Genomic DNA, 20527 nt, shown 5'->3' with positions numbered 1-20527 from the left:
CCTTGCCTTACCATAGCTCCTATCCTAACACTTACCCAGACACTTAATCTACCCTAATGACTAACCAAACCCCAACATCACCAACCCTGGAGCAACCACTGTGACCCTACCTCTTACACTAATTCTAACCAAAATCTTCACTCTAGCCCTACCCTTTCCCTAAACCAAGCAATCACACGCCCACAAAACCCTCCTTAACCCTAAGAAATACTCTAGCAGCCCTACATTTTTGGCTACTTTTCAGCTGCATTTTTGACTACATTTTGCTTGACAACTTTTTCACTGCAGAGGTATTTTCACCGTGACTTTTTCACAGACTACTTTTTTGCTGGTGCCTTTTTCAATGGATACCTACCTCTCACCTGTGCTCTCTTCCTTTGCAGTTTTCATTTAGAAGCCACTCTAACAGGAGGCTTAGTTAAGTGCTGTGTTGTAAACAACAGGGACCTTCAATTTCTAAATTGGTTACAATTTGTTTTTTGGTTTCTGGCAGAGAGGAGGAGGAGTTTTTGGACCAGTCCTCTCAGTGTACTTCTAGCCTGCCCAGATGTGTGTGGCAACCGAGGAGTCTGAAAATAACCCCACATTCGGACAAAGAGTGTGAAAGCATGCTCATCCCAGGAGAAGGTACTGTAGCCACCCAATATATGTTCTAAAGAAACCCTGAGGTTCCGCAGACATGATACCGCCATGGAGCCTCCATTTTTCCCTTTACTGCAACACACCCTTTATTTCCACAAGTGGGCTACTATAATGTTCTTCTAGTGACCCCTGCTCATGAAAGCACCCACTATTTTATCATTCTGAGTGCCACACCTGACAGCACACCACAATCCAGCATTACATCCACCTCTTGGTAACAGTGGACACTGCATCATTTAAAACTTGAGAACATACATTGTAGTGGTCATATTGTATAACGACCATATAACCTAAGCATGTGTATTGAAATCACTTTCCTGGCACTAGATAGAGTATGCAAAACGCACCTTGCTTTTAAACTGTGTTTTTAAATCTTACACTTCTACATATTTTTAAAAGAACATGAATATTTTTTCAAACTTACAGGGTCTCACGTTTAAGACTGCCTATGCCTGATATAGAGAATTTACCATATTCAACATTATCAACAAGCTTGAATAAGATGTGCTTTCTTAAAATTAATTGTTCAGAATGGTTGATAAGGTGAACTGTTCCCATGGATACTGTTATGTGTGTTCCCTGATACAGGTTTTATGTAGCCATTCCAGGCCTGCATTCCAGGCATCCAATTTCTTTGCCCAATGAAATTCTAACTCAGAATCATTTTTTAACTATGGGAATGAACTGTCTAGTGTGTGTTTCTTTGCTACTCATTCTCTTGCCACCATCTGATGAAGAAGTTGAGACTTCGAAAGTTTATGCACTTTTTGCTCCCTACATAATACTTTCAGTTAGTCCAATAACAGCTATCAAAACCTGTGTTGTGTGTGATTTTAAAATGAACTAGCACGGCATGAAACCTTCCCTGGATCTGACTCAGCAAATAGAACGGAATGGATCGTTTGCTATCTGCACAATTCCACCTGTAAATGCAATCAAACATAGGCAGGCCTGGATAATCGTTGGTCAGCCATCTCTCAAGCAAAAGGTCTTTTTTATCAGCATCAAATTACTGATGCCCTGAATAAAAGCCTGTATTTGAATCCTAGCTGTAAAACACTGTTCAAATCCATTCCATTCAGCTTCTGCTGAGCTCTCACCTCAACTTAAAATATTAAGAATTCACAGAGATCTTAAACTTACAAGGACAGTGATTAAATCTTACCCATGAAGCAGATATCCCAATCTTTCATCCATAGATTTTATCGCCAACAGTAGTCATGTTTAAGCATAGATTGTCTCTCTTATTCATTTTGAGGTGGTCTGCCCCTCAACAGGAACCTTTGTCCCTAAATTCAATGTTAATACAATGTACACCATTCTTTTACTTAGCCTATTACCTGGAAGGTATAAAGGCCAACATTTACCCCAAATCCTCTCAAACATTAATTCCTGTCACCCTGAGAGGACCTGCAGGCCCACATCTAATTGTTTTTAAAAAATACAACTAGGCCTCCACTCGGGCAGGGCACATTGAGTGGAGGGTTTACCTATCTTATCAAAGATTACCTTCATTAATTGTATTCCATGCGGGACCTGGGCACAACTGGTCAGGATATCCAATTTTATCCCAGGGATAATGAAAGAATCCAAATTTATTGTTGGCACGCAACATTTGCCGTGCATGCTGGCCTGTCTCAGAGGTTGAAGGAGATTCCGGGGTACACTCTGGTAATGGTGGTTCCTCTTTCTTTCCCCTCTGCAGTAGGCACACACGCTCCACAACTCTTACCAGGCTTGCGAGGGAAGTGCACTTTCTTCAATTCTTATCTCCCTTTCTGATATCTGATTGTAGGTAGGGAGAGCCTGCAGTGGAAATAAGTAAACACTGAACGTTGGGGTGCTGGATCCTCAATGTGCAGCTCCAGGGAAGGAATAACAAAAACTGAATTTTCCTGATTTGGCTAGGTCACAGACAGTAGGTAACACGTCCACAAGTCGGAGGTGACAGTTGCTGTCCCAGACCATACAGACATGGGTGCTCATTGCTAAAGGCGCTGCCTACATCAGCAGGAAGATTGTAAAATTATTGTGCAGGAATTGGGGCTCTGAGGACTAGATCTGCATCTTAGCTTACCCGCACACTCAAAAAGCCCCTATCACTGTTCTGGCTGGCAACAGTGTGGAGAGAGTCCATATCAGGGGTACACAACTGATTTTGACAGAGGGCCGAAAGTACCTTACATGAGGGCTATGGTGGGCCGAAAAGTAAAAGTGGGCGGGGCGCTAGGCGGGACATGTCAGGAGGCATTTTCAACCCCCAATTTGTATTAAACACATGGAAAAAGAATATGTTTTTGAGGGGTAACGATTTTTATTGCATTTCAAACTTACATTTTGTACTACACATTTTCCATTGTTACCATTTATTTCGATTTAGTTATTGTATATCGTCTGTTTAATTAAATTATATATATTTTATTGACCCTTGATTGGACATTCCGTTATTTTGGACTGCTATAGTTTGCTGTTTGGGTTGCCCAAGAGGAGTATGGCCTTCGTTGAGTCAGGTTTCCTCAAAAAAGAAAAGGATGTACATCTCCTAAATGTGCCTGTTTTAGCTTTATTATTGAGTTCACTCTTGGAGTGCAACACTATGCCCTATGGCTCCCACCCCCAACCAAACACTATGCCCCATGGCCCCGTCACCCCCAACCAAACACTATGCCCCATGGCCTCCTCACTCCCAACCAAACACTATGCCCCATGGCTCCCACCCCCAACCAAACACTATGCCCCCTGTCCCTCACCCCCAACCAACCACTATGCCCATGGCCCCCTCACCTCCAACCAAACACTATGCCCCATAGCTCCCTCACCCCCAACCAAACACTATGCCCCATGGCTCCCACCCCCAAGCAAACTCTATGTCCCCTGTCCCTCACCCCCAACCAAACACTATGCCCCATGGCTCCCACCCCCAACCAAACAATATGCCCCCTGTCCCTCACCCCCCAAGCAAACACTATGCCCCCTGTCCCTCACCCCCAAACAAACACTATGCCCCATGGCCCCCTCAACCCCAATCAAACACTATGCCCCATGGCTTCCACCCCCAACCAAACACTATGCCCCATGGCCCCCTCACCCCCAACCAAACACTATGCCCCATGGCTCCCACCCCCAAGCAAACACTATGCCCCCTGTCCCTCACCCCCCAAGCAAACACTATGCCCCCTGTCCTCACCTCCAACCAAACACTATGCCCCATGGCCCCCTCACCCCCAACCAAACACTATGCCCCATGGCTCCCACCCCCAACCAAACACTATGCCCCATGGCCCCCACACCTCAAGCAAACACTATGCCCCCTGTCCCTCACCCCCAACCAAACACTATGCCCCCATGGCCCCCTCACCCCCAACCAAACACTATGCCCCCTGTCCCTCACCCCCCAAGCAAACACTATGCCCCTGTCCCTCACCCCCAACCAAACACTATGCCCCATGGCCCCCTCACCCCCAACCAAACACTATGCCCCATGGCTCCACCCCCAACCAAACACTATGCCCCATGGCCCCCACGCCTCAAGCAAACACTATGCCCCCTGTCCCTCACCCCCAACCAAACACTATGCCCCATGGCCCCCTCAGCCCCAACCAAACAGCATGCACCCATAAAGACCCGAACCCCCCAAATCAGCACACTCTCAAACATGCACCCATACAGACCCGAACCCCCCGCCCCCCAACTCAGCACATAGACTCTCAAAATGCACCCATACAGACACGAACCCCCCACCCCCCAAATCAGCACACTCTCAAACATGCACCCATACAGTCCCGAACCCCCCACCTCCCAACTCAGCACACACACTCTCAAACATGCACCCATACAGACCCGAACCCCCACCCCCCAACTCAGCACACACTCTTAAGCATACACCATGCACTCATACATATCCGAACCCCCCACCCCCCAACTCAGCACACACACTCTCAAACATGCACCCATACAGACCCGAACCCCCCACCCCCCAAATCAGCACACTCTCAAACATGCACCCATACAGACCCGAACCCCCACCCCCTAACTCAGCACACCCACTCTCAAGCATGCACCCATACAGACCCAAACCCCCCAACTCAGCAAACAAACTCTCAAGCATGCACCCATACATGCATCTCAACATACACAACACGAACATTCAAAAACAAACATTCATACACATCCGACACGCCCCCCCACACCCCCATCTCAACATACACAGCACAAACACTCAAAAACAAACATTCATACACATCCGACACGCCCCCCCACCTCAACATACACAACACACTCAAAACCAAACATTCATACACATCCGACACGCCCCCCACCCCATCTCAACATACACAACACAAACACTCAAAAACAAACATTCATACACATCCGACACACCCCCCCACCTCAACATACACAACACAAACACTCAAAAACAAACATTCATACACATCCGACATGCCCCCACCCCCATCTCAACATACACAACACAAACACTCAAAAACAAGCATTCATACACATCCGACATGCCCCCCCACCCCCATCTCAACATACACAACACAAACACTCAAAAACAAACATTCATACACATCCGACACGCCCCCCACCCCTCATATCAACATACACAACACCAACACTCAAAAACAAACATTCATACACATCCGACACCCCCTGACCCAACATCTCAACATACACAACACAAACACTCAAAAATAAACATTCATACACATCCGACATCCCCTCACCCCCGCATCTCAACATACACAACACAAACACTCAAAAATAAACATTCATACACATCCGACACCCCCTGACCCCCCATCTCAACATACACAACACAAACACTCAAAAACAAACATTCATACACATCTGACACGTCCCCCCACCCCCATCTCAATATACACAACACAGAAACTCAAAATAAACATTCATACACATTCGACACCCCCCACGCCCCCATCTCAACATACACAAGACAAACATACAGCAGAACAGACCCGACACACAAACACACAGACCACTTACCGGAGACGTGCTGGAAGGCAGGTAAGTTGGAACGCTGGCGAGGTAAGTGGAATCGTACTACGGCTGGCGTGGCCAGCAAGGCTGAAATGCCTTCCGGCATCAAGCCTTACTGGCCACGCCAGCCGTAGTGCTGGCACTCCATTGGTGCAGCACACACGCACTACGTGGCTCGTAGGAGTGACGTGGTGCGTGTGTGCTGAGCCAATGACGGCCAGTGTTTTGTCCAAGACAACAAAGACTTTCCTAATGGAGGGCGGCCGATGCTGCTTGCGGGCCGCCCTCCATTAGGAAAGTCTTTGTGCCTCGCTGGCCTGAAAAAACAGCATGGCGGGCCGCAACTGGCCCGCGGGCCGTATGTTGTGCACCCATGGTCTATATTAATTAGTTAAGAGTAGTGGCATCCTCCGAGGCTGGCCCCCAGAGCTGCTACTTATTTCTGAAGTACTCCTGGACAATAACATCTGGAGCACATCTCGTGCCCATAACATGCTACTTTTCTGAAACTGCCCTAACGTAGATAGTCTCTTCTTCAGTCGGTTTAGCATTAACCCTCCTAATGTGTGCAAGGTATTACCCAAATTGACCTTTTACAATTGACCCTTTGTCCTAATTGACCTAATTATAGTGGTCCTAATTGACCTTCTGCACAATTGACCTTTATATTATTTTAGTTATTTCATATATGTAGTCGGTTGGTTTTGGGTTATAAGTAATATAAGGGAATTGGGTGGGGGTCTGCAGGGATTTTTTGGATTGGGTGGTGGATTATGGGGGTTTTCCCCCCGCATATATGTCCTTTTAAATTCTCTTGAGGTCAATTTTCCCGAGGTCAATTGTGAAAAGGTCATAGTATAAATCCGTGTGCAATGCTGATTGGCTAATCTCTACTGTGGCTGGAAGGACATGCACCCAGGTTATCACAAGCATTATCCTTCTTCCTTTTCCTGCCCCACTTCAGTTTGAACCTCACTATTTGTTTTATCTGTACTCTCCTTTCCCCTGCTTTCACCCCCCCTACTCTTTGCTTTGCAGACGTCTGGACGATGTTGATTTGGCACAGTCTGAAAGATTTCTAACAGAACATAAAGCAAAGGAAGAATGACCGACCTTTAGCCTGACATGTGAATAACTTTGTCCCATGCATTTTGGCCTTTAAAATGCACAGGTTATATGTGAAATCTTCCAGTTTCCCTTGAGGCTTGCCTGTGCACTTAAATCAAATATCTGTGCTTTCTCTTTTAATGGCACACAGTGTTGGTGTTATGTTTCACAGTTGCAACAGGAGGCAGCACGTAGAATTATGAAAGATTTTATTTCAGTTTTGTCAAAGTCTCAGTGCAAGCCTTGAAGAACATTAAGGACAAGGGAAACCCAACGGCAACCTGACTTAGCTCAGCCCCAACTGGACTACCATGTTCATTCAGAGCATCCACACGGCATTCCATACATTCTCTGACCTGACAGGAACTCATCGTTCACCATCATTCTATTTCTTAGTCAATTTAGCCAGCCCGATATGCAGTTAGGACACCACACTTCTCCTTCTCTCATACTACACCTCCACAACTCACACATAAATGTCCTAACACCACACCCATCCACCCACGCACACATATTAGAAATGCTCCACCCTCCGCCCCAGAGGATCCTTGAGGACATCACATATGTACCATAATGAAAGACATGGAAAAACTTAATTATACACTGTGACAAATCAACTTCCTGGGCACCAGTGTTCCAGGGATGAATATCGTTTTTTAAACCATCAATCAGCCCCACACCTCTAGTACACCAGAAGAGATCCAAACAGATTGGAACACAAGCAAATTATAAACCTCCTTGTCTAATTGTTAATAACGTGGATGGAACGGCAGGCTTATCTCCGCAAGGTTGTGGATCGTTGGTTTGTTCCAACACAGCGAAAATACAATTATTACCCAATGATAAAAGGGACTGTCCATTCAAGGTTGTATAAAAATATCTACTTTATTGTTATTGCAACAGACAGTTCTAGCAAACTACAAAATACAGCACAGAGGACAATAGTTTCACAAAGGAAAGGGATGCACTCTAGATACTGACAGGAGGGTAGTCAGTAAAGCAATCAGTCTTAACTGTTCAATGTGATTTGGTTTCAGCACCAAGGGAGCAAGGGTTGTAAATTTCACTAGGGGCCTTCGGAGAAGGACCAGGGGCAAGAACCATAATCTACCTGTTGCTTGAGATGATCTTGATGCTCGACAGCAACGAGTCGGTTCTAGGATGCCTTGCTGCTCCTGCGACAGAGTTCAAGACGGGAGACAGCTGCGGGTATCAGGCAGTAGGCAGTTTGGCAAGCGAGGCTGGATGGACGGCTGCAGGCTGGCCTACACAGCGGCTCGGGGTCAGGAATCGTGGTCCTTGTGCTGGTTGGAAGATCTGTAATGCTGGTCGGGATGTCTCGGTGACTGCAGCATGACAACAGTCAGTGATTCAGCCGTTGCGATTCGAGTGCTCGACTGCTTGCTGGCAGATCCTAACAGGGCACGCTATGTGCTGGCTTTGTACCGGTTGTAGAGCTGCTTGGTGGGTCGTATTAGGTTGGTATCTCCCTCTGTTCCCTGGTAGATATCTAAGGGAGGGATCTTGCTTCTCTCTTGGAAATCCTGGCCTTCCTTCACTGGCTGAAGCTGTAAGGCAGTCTGTATCTTCAGCCTTGGTCCAAATGAGTCCTACTTCTTACTTCTTATCCTAAGTCGTCGGATAATCTGCCAAAAGAGGGGTTCAACCCTCTTTTAAAGCCAAATGGGCCCCAGTGATTGGTGCAGGCTAAGCCTACCTTAATGAACCAATCCTCCAACAATCTTCTGTTATGCGTGAGATCATAACCAGAGTGCTTTGCAACAGGAAAGGCAAGGGGTGACAGCATGTACTACTAAGTCCCACCCATCTTCCTGTCTGTTGTGGATTCAAGTGTCTCTCTTGTTAATTGAGCTCTTTGTGGCTCCTGATCAAAGCGCCCGAATAGACTTCTGTCTCCATAAAATCACATACTTCTTCCCTCTGAAAGGGGGTCCCCTTTGCAGGGGTTGCCCACTGTAAACAGGTGTCCCAGACATGACATTCACTGCCCTTCATACAGAGGGGTGGGAGCTAGCTTCAAGCTGACACATTCCATATCAAAAAGGTGTTGGGGTTTCCTGCCCCTTGTTAGTTTTGTGACCAGGCCTCTTTGCAGGCCTGCTTTAATTAACTCTCATCAGTATGCGCAGCCACCACACAGAACTACGATGGGCAGAGCGGATCCATGGAGCCTTTGATATTTATTAGTCTGGCCATATCAGGAGGAAGGTGTTGCCTTCCCCCTTCCGGAGATGTTTTCATGTACTCTTGGCTGTCACATTCCAGTTAAATGTGGCAGAGAGGACTGCGCCTGCAGGCTGTGTCCCCCCAGAGTGCACTTGACTATGTGTTTGTTGTTCAGCAAGCATAAGAAAATGTGTGTGGATTAGCTCCACACATTTTCTGAGGTTGATCTCTCATCATTCCATTTCTTATAAAATTTTAAAAAAGCCCTGGCGCGTACAGACTCCATGTGCGAATAGTCGAATTCCTCACACAAACAATTAATACAAGTTGCTGTCTCAGTTAAACTTTGTACGTAAATTAAGGACAAGTGACAAGAGGCACCCATCACACTCCTTACTCTCTCAAGCTCAACCCCCGACTGACCCACCACGCAGAACACTCATACAACATTCACTGAGCCCACAGGAATTCAGAATGAACCAACATTCTATCACCCATTCCCTCTAGCCAGCAGGACATGCTGACAGGACACACCAGTAGGGGGTGGATAGACGAGACACGCCAGAGGCCCTTATTCCAGACATCTAATTCCCAGATCCGGTTAAAATACATCTACACATGCCAGCGTTCCTGCCCCAGCTTCTGGTGATCTGAAACCTCTATATTCAATCTTCTACATTATGTCACCCCTTAACTTCCAGCACCGGCCAGTCCCTAGAGAGCAGCACTTTGCATACATGCACAATTTATTGTACACTTTTTTTATTGTGTATGGTTTAAACAAAACCTTTACAATTCATTAGTACAAAAGATAACAATTTTAGAAGCAACAATTTACATCATTATCATCCCTACAGTTATTATTAAAAGACAATTGCATATGCACAATACTATATTTCATTCTCATATAAGTATTCATCGAAGCACACACTTAGGATATCATATCTCTAAAAAACATAGGGTTAAAAGACACACAATAATGAAAAGATAAGAAATCAGTCCCATCTATAAATGTGATATCCTAATGAACTTGCACAGTGCCTAACTTCAGGGAATTTACGAAAGCTTCCACGGCTATCCCATCAGACATTAGCTTGACACTTAGATATCTCTTCCAGAGGTTTTCACTATCAGCCCATTTTATAGAAAAGAATGTATTTGTCAAAGTAGGCCATTCGTGCCGTCGAGAGAGCTGAACACTCTAAAAGTAAAGGCCTTCTTGTTTCTATTACTTCTTTGTCCTTACACAATCGGCAATAGCCCCCCCACCCCCCATTACAGATCATTTTCCTCTTTAGCAGCATCTCCTTGGTCTGCAACAAGTTCCATCTTAGTCACATTCAAATGTATCTAAAAAATCGATCAGGAAACGTGCAAATAAGGAGCTACAGGACCTCTATTTTTATGTGCCAAATGTGACAAGGACGGATACTCACGGAATAAGTCTAGTGTGCCGCTCCAGTTCCTATTGTACAGTGCAGCTTTAACTTTGCTGGGATTAATTATAAAGTCTTTTACATCCTGATTAAGATCATTCAACATGGTTTCACAATATTCTCTTAATTTTCCAATAAACTGGGGAGCACCCTGCTTCAATTCAATGCAAATATTTATATCATCGTATAGGGCAACCCCGAGTCGAAGTGTTTATTTTGCGGTTGTTTATTTTGCGGATGAGAGACAAAAGTCGCCACTGAACATGCACCTTCAGTGATAATGTCCCTAGTTCAAAATGCATTGCTGCAATGGGAACGGCATTGGGCACATTCAGTACACTCTTCACATTGCGGCCTCGATTCTGTCCAGTCACCCATAAACAGCCTTAGGCCAAAGTTCCATCCTGTAGATCAATTTCGGGTCAACTTCGTGGAAGCCAATAGCTGGTTTTATTGAGAAGCGAGCAATCTTCCTGTCGATCTTCAGCGATTGGCTACACAGAAACACCGCCTTCTGAGTTAAGATGCAACAGATGTTCTGTAGTGCCGGATGCGCCTTGATATGAAAACCCAGATATGTAACACTAGAGAAGCATGTGTTAACATTGTATTTTCTAAATACCATTTCGATGAACTGCGCTTCATTTCGTTAGAGAGCTCTAAAATTCTCTTTTGTCTGGGATTAATCATAAGACTGTTCTCTTTGGAATAATTAGCGGTGCACACAGCATTACTCTATGCGTAACATTGTTGCACTGTGATTTGTCTTCTCTGCAAGGTAGTCTGTTAGTCTTGTGTTTTCTAAACTGTGACCTGGGACCCAAAGTGCTGTAGAGGTCTTGGGGCCGATCCTCCACATTATGTGGTCAAGATTGAACACATATACGCCAGAACATACAATAGGGCATATCATGAGCTTGAGCCATTGGTTGCAAATATATATTAACATTGGAATTTATATCATTGTTTATCGCCTTGGTAGATGAGAGTGCGCAGCTATTTGCAGAGCTGCAGCAGGCGCTTGCTTCTTTGGAGAACGTAGTATCCTGTCGGCGAAATCGGACCCTTAGCCTGCAGAGTGCCGAAGGAGGGGCCGAGCCTGACTTGCGCAGTCTGGACGCAAGCTTGGAAAAGTGGGACGTGGAGAAGTGGAGCGAGGCATTTGAGGTGGGTAGTCATCACCTCACACCCTGAATGTTCATGGCAGGCCACCCTGTTTTAATGATCATTGGGTAACCTGGGCGCACCTGTATGACCATAGTTTGTCCATGACAATTTCCTTGCTTTCCTTAGGACCAGACTAAGCAATTTGAGCCCGTTCAAAAGATCTCAGGTTATGTGATTATTTTCTCAGGGCGAGCCATAGTTCGCCTTTTTTAGTCATGAAAGATGTCCAGGGGCCGCCAGGCTCTTCCAAAAGGGAGTAGGGTGGCTGCTTTTAATAGAAAAAATAAGTGCCCAGCAAGAGGAGCTGGGGGCTCGGAAACATCGTTTTTACTCAAGGGATGGCTCGGCATAAACATTTTGAATAGAACTGATCTATACTGTGCCCTCCTGTGCCAGTTTAGTGATAAAACAGAGATGTGAGCAGATAGGACTATCAGTGAATAAGGCGTAGCTCTCCCCCAGAGATGCAATGCCTCACAAGAGAAAACATATCTGAGAAATAGTTTCTATTATAGTAATGGTATGTTTGTTTATATAGTAGTATTTCATATTATTGGTCACTATGTGTAAGGACTCGAGTGATAAATCGTGTAAAGGGGATACGTCATTCCACACTCATGGATCAGGACATCGCCATACACCCCTTAAATTCTCAGGCACTATCTTTGGAAAAGGAAATACATTGTAGTCTACACCACTTCATAATTCACTAATGAATTACGAGAAGGCACTTTCACTTTCTTTGCTATGAATGCTATAATCAGGGTTTATGTGTCCTTAGGAGCTGAGGGTGTAGGCTTTTTATATGCTCCTATTTTCTTTAGCGAGTCTCTTGTTTCCACAGGCATTGGATGAAATGGAGGGTGTATCCGGGCCTTGGTCGGAGCTCACGGATGATGACCAGAGCTGGTACAAGGCAGAAGTTGCTGGCTTTCGTGAAAAGAACCTGGTGCTCAAGAGGGCACTTCGGGGAAAGGAGGCAGATTTAGAACGGTCGAAGGCCACACTGAGCACTTTCCAAGAAGAAAGAGATAGACTTCAGAGGAAGGTAGGCGCGTCTCATGTGATGGGTGGGTGGGACAGTGTCTGCTCCTGAATGTGAATCCAAAGAACCCACATGCTGTGCCCTAAGTCTAAGTAGGTCCTATGCCCTAAGTATGCCCTTAGTATGCCCCATGCCCCTTGGGATTTGCAAAAACCTGCCCTGCAGAACCCTAGACATGCTGTTGCCACCACTACGCATAGCTCAGCCGCTAGCTCCATTCTGCCGCAACGCTGGATATCCCGCTTCTGCCAACCAACAGAGCTTTGTCACAGACTTTCATCCTCGCCTTGTAGCCCTCCTTAAAGGCCATTGCCAGCCCGGATGCTGACTCTTATCCCTGTCCCGTAGCATCCCTGATTTCACACTTCAGTCACCAAACACAGCTTTGCAAGACACGACCATCCCTACCCGGCATGCCACCATACGCCTATTTATTTCACTGACAGTCCTTTATGCACCACTGTCTGCAGCACCCATTGGCATATTATTCCTCCCACCAGACGTCGCTCAGCCCCTGCTGCTCATTCCTTTGCTGGAGCACCCTGACTTCCAGGTTCTCCTATCACACCTAGCTTTGCATCCCAGATCAGATACTCCACATCTGCTACTACAGGTAGCTCTGCCTGGACTCCCATTTCTGCTCTGGGAGATTGGAAAATTGACCCCTCTACTTCAACCCTTGATATCCCAGGGTTGTGACCACACATAGCTCTTACTGACCCATCATCGCCATGTTACAGCTCTTGATACCCTATTCTGTCACTGCACCCATCCCTTGTCCTAGAAGTACAAATACACATGCAACCTATCCAGCCCCCCTCCCTCCATTGAAGCATCTCTACCTTTCTGCCCCAAGGTTAAAGACCTGCAAGATAGCATACAGCGGGTTGAGTCCCCCTCGCTACAGCCCTCGAGCCGCTCCAGCTCCTTCAGCGGAGTGGTCACGCCCAGCACAGAAGAGGGCGACTGGGTGATGCACGTGAGTTGGACCTTGTGTCCTATTTTTTTTTATTCACACTGGTAATTCCTGGATCTTGAGAAAAAAACAACTATTTAAACAAAAAATTATTATTTCACAGGATAAATCTCGCATAGCAATATTCATATAATAGGATGCTGAGTGGTGTCTTTTAAAACATATTGTAGTCAACCCAGCTCATCTTGTGTAGTCTCCAGGTTGTGCATTTGGTTTGCATGCAAGGTTGTTTATATGGTTGGCCAGTATCCTTCTTGTCCTGAACATAAGAAATCGGGCATTTTATATATATGAAATAAGAAAAGAGTCAATACATACTGCAAAGTGTTTAGTTAGCATTCCTATGTTGCATACAAATGTGCCCGGGCAGTGGTTTGTGGGTCTTTGGCAATAGATAGTGTTGATCATATAGCCATACTAATCTTGTCTGATCAAGGCCTTTGTTTCCAAAACCTTACATTTGTCATTCTAGCTTCTTTGCATGCCTGGTATGCCTCCCAAAGTGCTTATTGCATGAATTGGAATCTTATTATGGAGATCCCGCTACTTCAATCTTGCCCTTGTTGGACGGCTTCATGAAGATCAGAATTAGTTGATGCAAACTGTGCTTTGGTTAGCTTATCTCCCAACCCCCAACTCTGTGCACCCTATGTTATTTATACTTGGCGCTCCTCATGAGCTGCGCCACATGCGAGGAGCATGTTTCCAGCTGCCATGGACTAAGAATGGGACATGTTTCATCTGGAAAAGGGCCTATTCTTAAACCATCTCTAGAATGGATTGGCCCCAAAGTTTAGAGAGCAAGCACAGTATCGATAGGACGGGTTTGCCTTAGTATCATTTTAGTTATCACAAGAAAGACTGTAACGCCGAAAGAAGTGAAGGAGGAAATGGCGTGAGTGCTCATTCCGGAGTTGGGATGAGACAGCATCATTTTTATATAGACTTCAGTGTGCATTCAGAGTCGCGCAGATTGCCCACTACAAACATCTGCACAGTGAAGGAGCCAAGACTGTATCAAGCGCCCCTAGTGAACGTCATTGCAAGTTTCCATGTTCAGTGGCCTCCGGAGAGTGAGCAAGTTCAGAAGAACTATGCTATGGGATTAGAACATTCATACTGGGCTTTGGAATTTACTTGCCCATTGTATGTCAGTGCTAGACCCCGTGTTACATTTTCTTGTATTTTTCAGCACTCTTCCCAGGACACCATTGCCACTGTCCAGAGCTTGGTCCACTGCCTGAAGAACTGCTCTAGAGTCCGGCACCTTTGCCAGCTGCTTCCACTGAAGCCCGGGCCTCCAGTATCAGAGAGCAAAATCAAAGAGTTGGAGGCCCAGCTGGAAGATCTGAGAGGGTAAGAGTCATGATTCTATCTGGACTTCTACAGCGGTGTAGGAGTGGAGCTGCCTTACTCATTCTATCTCGGGGGTAGGACAGCTCCAAAGTGAATGCACCTAATGCAGAGTTCTAGCTGTAACCCCGAGAACGGAAACCTGTCTGATCTGACTGAGTCTTTCATTCTTCCAAGGTGAAAATAACTGAGTGTGCCTGATTCGTTGATATATACACCCGCTATTTGCAGTGCTACACATTGGCAATACTCTAATGCCTGTTAGTGTAACTAAAATGTGTTGTTATTACTTGGCTTGTTTCTTTTCTTCACGTGGTTGTCTTTGCTGTTGCTGTTAATATTCATTTTTTTTTAATTTTCTTGTTACTGCTACTCCTATTGGTGTTGTTACTTGTGGCATTATTGTGCCTTTGTTCTTGACTCCTTTTTTTTTTGTTAAATCTTTTTATTAAACACCACATAACATAGTTGAAACAGCCCGATACATAAGGTGGGCCCATGAGACAGCACTGTGGTAAGGATTGAGCATAAACATAGTATTTATTCCTTTTATCACAAATGGCAGTGCTGAAGATTGGTTGCCTTGTCCCATGCTTTGATCAGGACTACCCCACCCCACTCCCTATCCTCCCATAGGTTCTTGCCCACATCGCCCGTTAACCCTACCATCACTTGTTTGTCTTACCCTGTAAACATTGATTGTTGAATGTTAATTAGTGCCCAGTATTGTAGTGCTGCTGATCTGGGCTCTACATCCCCTGTCTCGTGAGTCTTGCGTGACGCCCTTGCCGCTGATTGTATATTTGTGACATATAAGTGTGTTATGGTCTTCCTAATTGGGTCTGTCAGTGTGGTTTCCCCGTCCTATACCTAGCGTCTATTGGTGTTTCTTAGTTATGCACATAGCCCGTCGGTTGCTCATGGTTTTATTTTCAAACCAGTCATATACATGCTTCTGTTCATTCTTTAAAATGTGCAGCTTGTGCCGGTCTAGTGCAGCGTTTGTAGGTGTTGTATTCTACGGAGCATAGTTTGGAGAGTAGCGATTGCCACATAGAGTTGGTGGGTGGCTCGGCTGCTTCCCAATTAAGAATCAAAGTTTTACACGCTGCGAATAGAATTATATGTATTATCCTGCGCTGCATGGGGTTGAAGTGCCAGTCCTTCCTCTGTCCTCCCAGAAGTAGGGAGCCTGGGGTCATCATAATATCTGTCCCGTCAATGCACGATATATGTGTATATACTTTGTCCCAGAATGTCTTTATCTTCGGGCATGACCATAGAATGTGTCCTAGGGTATCCTGTCCCCCACACAATCTCCAGCAGTCCTGGGAGTGTATGAGACCCATCCGAAACAACTTGCTAGGTGTATTGTACATTCTTTGGACGAGTCTGTATTGGATGCCCCGATTGCGGATGTTTACCAAGACCATTGGTATGGCTTCAAAACAGTCAGAGATCGCTGGGGTCAAACTGGGATCCCAGATCATCGGACCATTGGGAAGCGAGGATGCGTATTAGATTATTGGTGGTGCATATTGTGTAGAAATTGCCTAAGTGCGGGTATTTTGTGTTCTGCTCCATTTCTGATTCTCACGGTTTCGGGGGGCTGTAAGGGATTGTTCTGTGGTATGTTTGCGAATCATTTCAATCAAGGTCATGTATTGTAGCCAATCTGATTCGCCTAGCCCTAGCAGTCGCCTCCCATCTGAGAAGCTAAGCAGGGATGATGTTTGCAGAGGTCCATTACCCTGATATGTTGCCACCTTGTATCTTGATTGGGATGTAGCCCGTGGTTTAACCCATATGACAACAGTGCCCTGATACTACTCCACCTTGGGGCCTCTTGCATTGAAGAGCCTAGTGATGCCAGCAGTTTGTTCAGGGGAATAGCCAGCACCTTGGTAGGAGTAGGTGGGGTCAGTAGAGATATTTCCATCGTTTTCCAGTTGGTCAGGTCTGCTTTGTTGAGCCACCGTTTTGCTCAGCATGCCTGCGCCGCCTGCTAATATGTTCTCCGTTGTGGGACCACTAGACCGCACACCGCCTTAGAGGCCTGAAGGATTTTGAGTCTGAGCTGCGCTTTTTTGCCCATCCAGATAAATTTGGTTATGTAGGAGTCTAATTCTTTGAACATCTGGTTAGTAGGGGAAAAGAGGAGCATCAGAGAAAAATAAATGAGTTTCGGTAAGGAATTCATTTTGAAGGCATTGATACTTCCAGATAGGGACAAGGGAAGTGAGTCCCATCTGAGTAGATCTTGTTTTATTTTTAGTAGGATCGGAGGGTAATTTAGTTGGAGTATTTCACTCAGGGTCGGACATATTTTAACCCCCAGGTAAGTGATATGGTGAAGTTGGAGTCTAAATGGGGCCACCCTGCCTGGGTCCAAAGGGATGTCTAGTCTCAATGGGATGAACTTGCACTTCGTCCAGTTTATAACATAGCCTGCCATGAGGCCGAGATATTATAGTAATTGATGCAGCCTCGGGAGTGCGGTCTTGTAGTTACTTAAATATATAAGGAGGTTGTCTGCATAGAGGGCCACCCGATGTTCCTCTGTCTCGCGTTGTATCCCTGTCCATCCAGAGTCTGTTCGTAGTTTGTTCGCTAGCAGCTCAAAAGTAAGAGCGTATAGGAGGGGGGGGCAGAGGGCATCTTGTCGGGTGCCCGAGTGGAGGCCGAAGGGAGTGGAAGTTATGCCATTCGTCACCTCTGCTGCTGTGGGGCCGGTTTATAGCAGTTTGAGTTTGGTAAACTCTGGTGGGAAGCGGAAGCGTTCAACACTTGGAACATAAAGTCCCATTGGACCTTATCGAAAACCTTCTCTGCCTTGAGTGTTAGGATCGCCTCGTCCGGGTTTGTCCACCCCACCCCGCCATGACGTGCAGGAGACGGCAAACATTGTCGGTCGCCTGTCTACCCAGAATGAACCCAGTTTGGTCTTTGTGGATAAGGTCAGGGAGTAGGCCTTCGATGCGATGGGCTAAACATTTCACTAAGATCTTTGCATCAGCGATAATTAACGATATCAGTGATATGATCTTCAGTCTACTGGGTCTCTGCCTTTCTTTTGGAATACTACTATATTAGCTGAGAGCATGGAGCGCGGAAGGGAGCCAGTGTTTCCGGCCTCGGTATAAACAGCTTCGAGGGTGGGTGCTAGGTGGTCGTCTAGTGCTTTATAGAAATCGATGGGGAGTCCATCGGGGCCTGCGACCTTACCCGCAGAGAGGGATACGATCGCTCAGAGGATCTCCTGTGCAGTGATTGCAGTGGTCAGGGTTTCTATATGGGTTGGGAGCTCAGTGGTAGTTAGGAATTCATTAATACACTGTGAGTCTATCCTGGCTGGTTCTTTGTATAGTTGCTATAGAATTGTGCGACTAGCTCATTGATTCTGCAACTGGACCACTCTTAACGGCCTCGGTCCTGGGCCCAGCCACTCTCCACTTGCACTGATGCCCTGGAACCCCTCTGCACTGCGGGACTGTCTCTGTATCCCTACAGCCCCCCCCTTTTCCAGCACTTGTTCTGCACTTACCTTGCACTTGCCACCAGCTGGCCCTATTTATTTATTACTTTACGCCACCTACCTTGTACTGCACTTCCCCCCCCTCCTCTTTCCCCTTGCACTCCCCCCCCCACCCCTGCACTTGCGCGATCTGAATGACACCTGGCCTAGTAGGATCGTTGTCTGTCTCCCCTTGTTCCTCCCCTCCCTGCCTCGTCGCGCCTTGAAACACCTGTGTATAGGCGCGTTACAAATGCCATATCATATCATATCATATCATATCCCCCTTCACCGGGTTCCCGTCTCTGTTGTTGATGGAATCAATCAGTTGTGCTGCCTGTCGTCTGCACAAAGCAATTGCCATGAGGTGAAGGGGTCGGTCACCTTTGCAGTAATACGTGTGTCACCAGCTGGTGAATGATTTCTGAGCCCGGTAGGAGGAGACCGGTTTTAATTCTGAGGAAAGCCCCACCCGTTTAGCGTTTGTTTGTGGGTCGTGCAAGTGTTTATGATCCCTTTCCATGATAGATTTTTCGGCCATTAATTGTGCTTCCCGTTTCCCTCAGGTTTTTTGTTTGTGAGCCCAGCGTGATATACATTGATATACATTGTTCCCTAATGTATGCCTTTTATGCGTCCATTTCAGAGATGTAAATTCACCGGACATATTGGTTAGCCAAAATACGTCTGTGTCCTCCACTAGTTGTTCGAGGAAGTCAGGGTCTTTGTGGAGAGCCCAGGGCTCTCAAATTGAGGCGCCACACCTGTCTTTTACGTGGGAGGTAGGGGAGTTCTATCCGTAGTAGTACAGGTAAGTGATCCAAAAGGGTGGAGGCCAGTATTTTACACTCTCTAATTAGGTGAGTGGAGTTAGAGGGGAGTAAACAATAGTCTAATCTGGAGTAGCTGCTGTGTCTATTGGAATAGAATGTGAAGTCTTGCTGTTGTTTGTGAGTGATCCGCCATGCATCTCGGAGCTGCAGCTCCCCCAGGAGAGATCAAAGAGTTTTCTTGGGATCGGGTGTGATGTCGTAGAATTGCTTTGGCTGTCAATTGATGGGAATACTACATTGAAGTCTCCCCCAATGAGCGTTGTAGCGCTCATATATCGGGCGCAAGCAGAGAAGGTGTGGGTGAAGAAGGATGGTATATCGGTTGTGGGCCTGTACATGTTAAGAAGAGCTACAGCCTGGTGGAATGTGTGGCCCTGTATCAATACATATCTGCCTTTGTTATCTATCTGCATGTTAAGCATCTGAAAGGGGACCCTTTTGTGCATTAGAATGGAAACTCCCCTATTCCCGTAGTGTACCGCCATTCCCACCGAGCCCCGACAAAGTTTCTCCGACTCGATTGAGTTGAGGTGCGTTTCTTGGAGAAACAGTATGTCTGTTCGTATATCGCATGTGTAGTTGAGCATTCGTTTTCTCTTTATGGGGTGGCCTAGACCCTGGATGCTAAGGGTGGTACAGTTCAGGGTAGCCATTTTAGTTTGAGGGAGGGAAACACTCCATGCATGTGGTAAGGACCGTTTTTCACATCATTACTGTGTGTCTGAACTGGGGCTGGGATTTCATACATAGGATTGTGCCCCTAAACATACCCCAGCATTTCAAGCCATGAACAAACAGTGTAACAATAAAACACTGGGGACGTGGAACTGTACTCCAGTACAAGAGGAGGACAGCCCATGCATGGAGGTTGGTCGGGGGAGACCCAGGGTCTCCTCCACTTTCCACACATACCGAAGTTCCCTTCCTCGAGGTATCGGTGTTGCCATGAACTCTCTTTATCCTCCAGTCTCTCATTGTGCACCAAAAATGAACAAGGGGGGATATGAGAGAACCAGTCAAGAAAAAGAGAAAAAAAGGAAATGAGCTTCGGATGACGGGTGATACAGCAGAGCTGTTAACGACATCACATTTATTGTTGAAGAGTCGGAGATCTGTGTCCCTAGAAATCCGTGTCTATCAGAGTCTACTTCGAGGGAGAAAAGACTGAGCCCCTTTTGGTCAAGGACTTTTAACAAGAGTTCAGCTTTTAAGAGTATTGCCCACAAGGCCGATGTTAGTGCAGAAGGGCGGGTTCATGTGCAATGT

The 20527-nt window shown here is 46.2% G+C and overlaps 1 protein-coding gene across 2 annotated transcripts in view; it reads left to right on the top strand.

Annotated features, from left to right (window-relative positions):
- Window positions 1–20527, top strand: part of USHBP1 (USH1 protein network component harmonin binding protein 1) — a 289807-nt gene that overhangs the window by 89847 nt on the left and 179433 nt on the right. For both annotated transcript variants that reach the window (XM_069648861.1, XM_069648852.1), the window contains exons 4-8: window positions 494–627; window positions 11356–11540; window positions 12385–12588; window positions 13442–13564; window positions 14754–14917. In XM_069648861.1, the coding sequence (XP_069504962.1) occupies window positions 494–627; window positions 11356–11540; window positions 12385–12588; window positions 13442–13564; window positions 14754–14917 (810 nt within the window). The remainder of the gene's footprint in view (window positions 1–493; window positions 628–11355; window positions 11541–12384; window positions 12589–13441; window positions 13565–14753; window positions 14918–20527) is intronic.

This window comes from Ambystoma mexicanum, chromosome 1p, assembly GCF_040938575.1.
Source record: "Ambystoma mexicanum isolate Mex_15411 chromosome 1p, UKY_AmexF1_1, whole genome shotgun sequence".
Classification (NCBI taxonomy): Eukaryota; Metazoa; Chordata; class Amphibia; order Caudata; family Ambystomatidae; genus Ambystoma; species Ambystoma mexicanum.
This window is presented reverse-complemented; position numbering and strand designations above follow the sequence as displayed.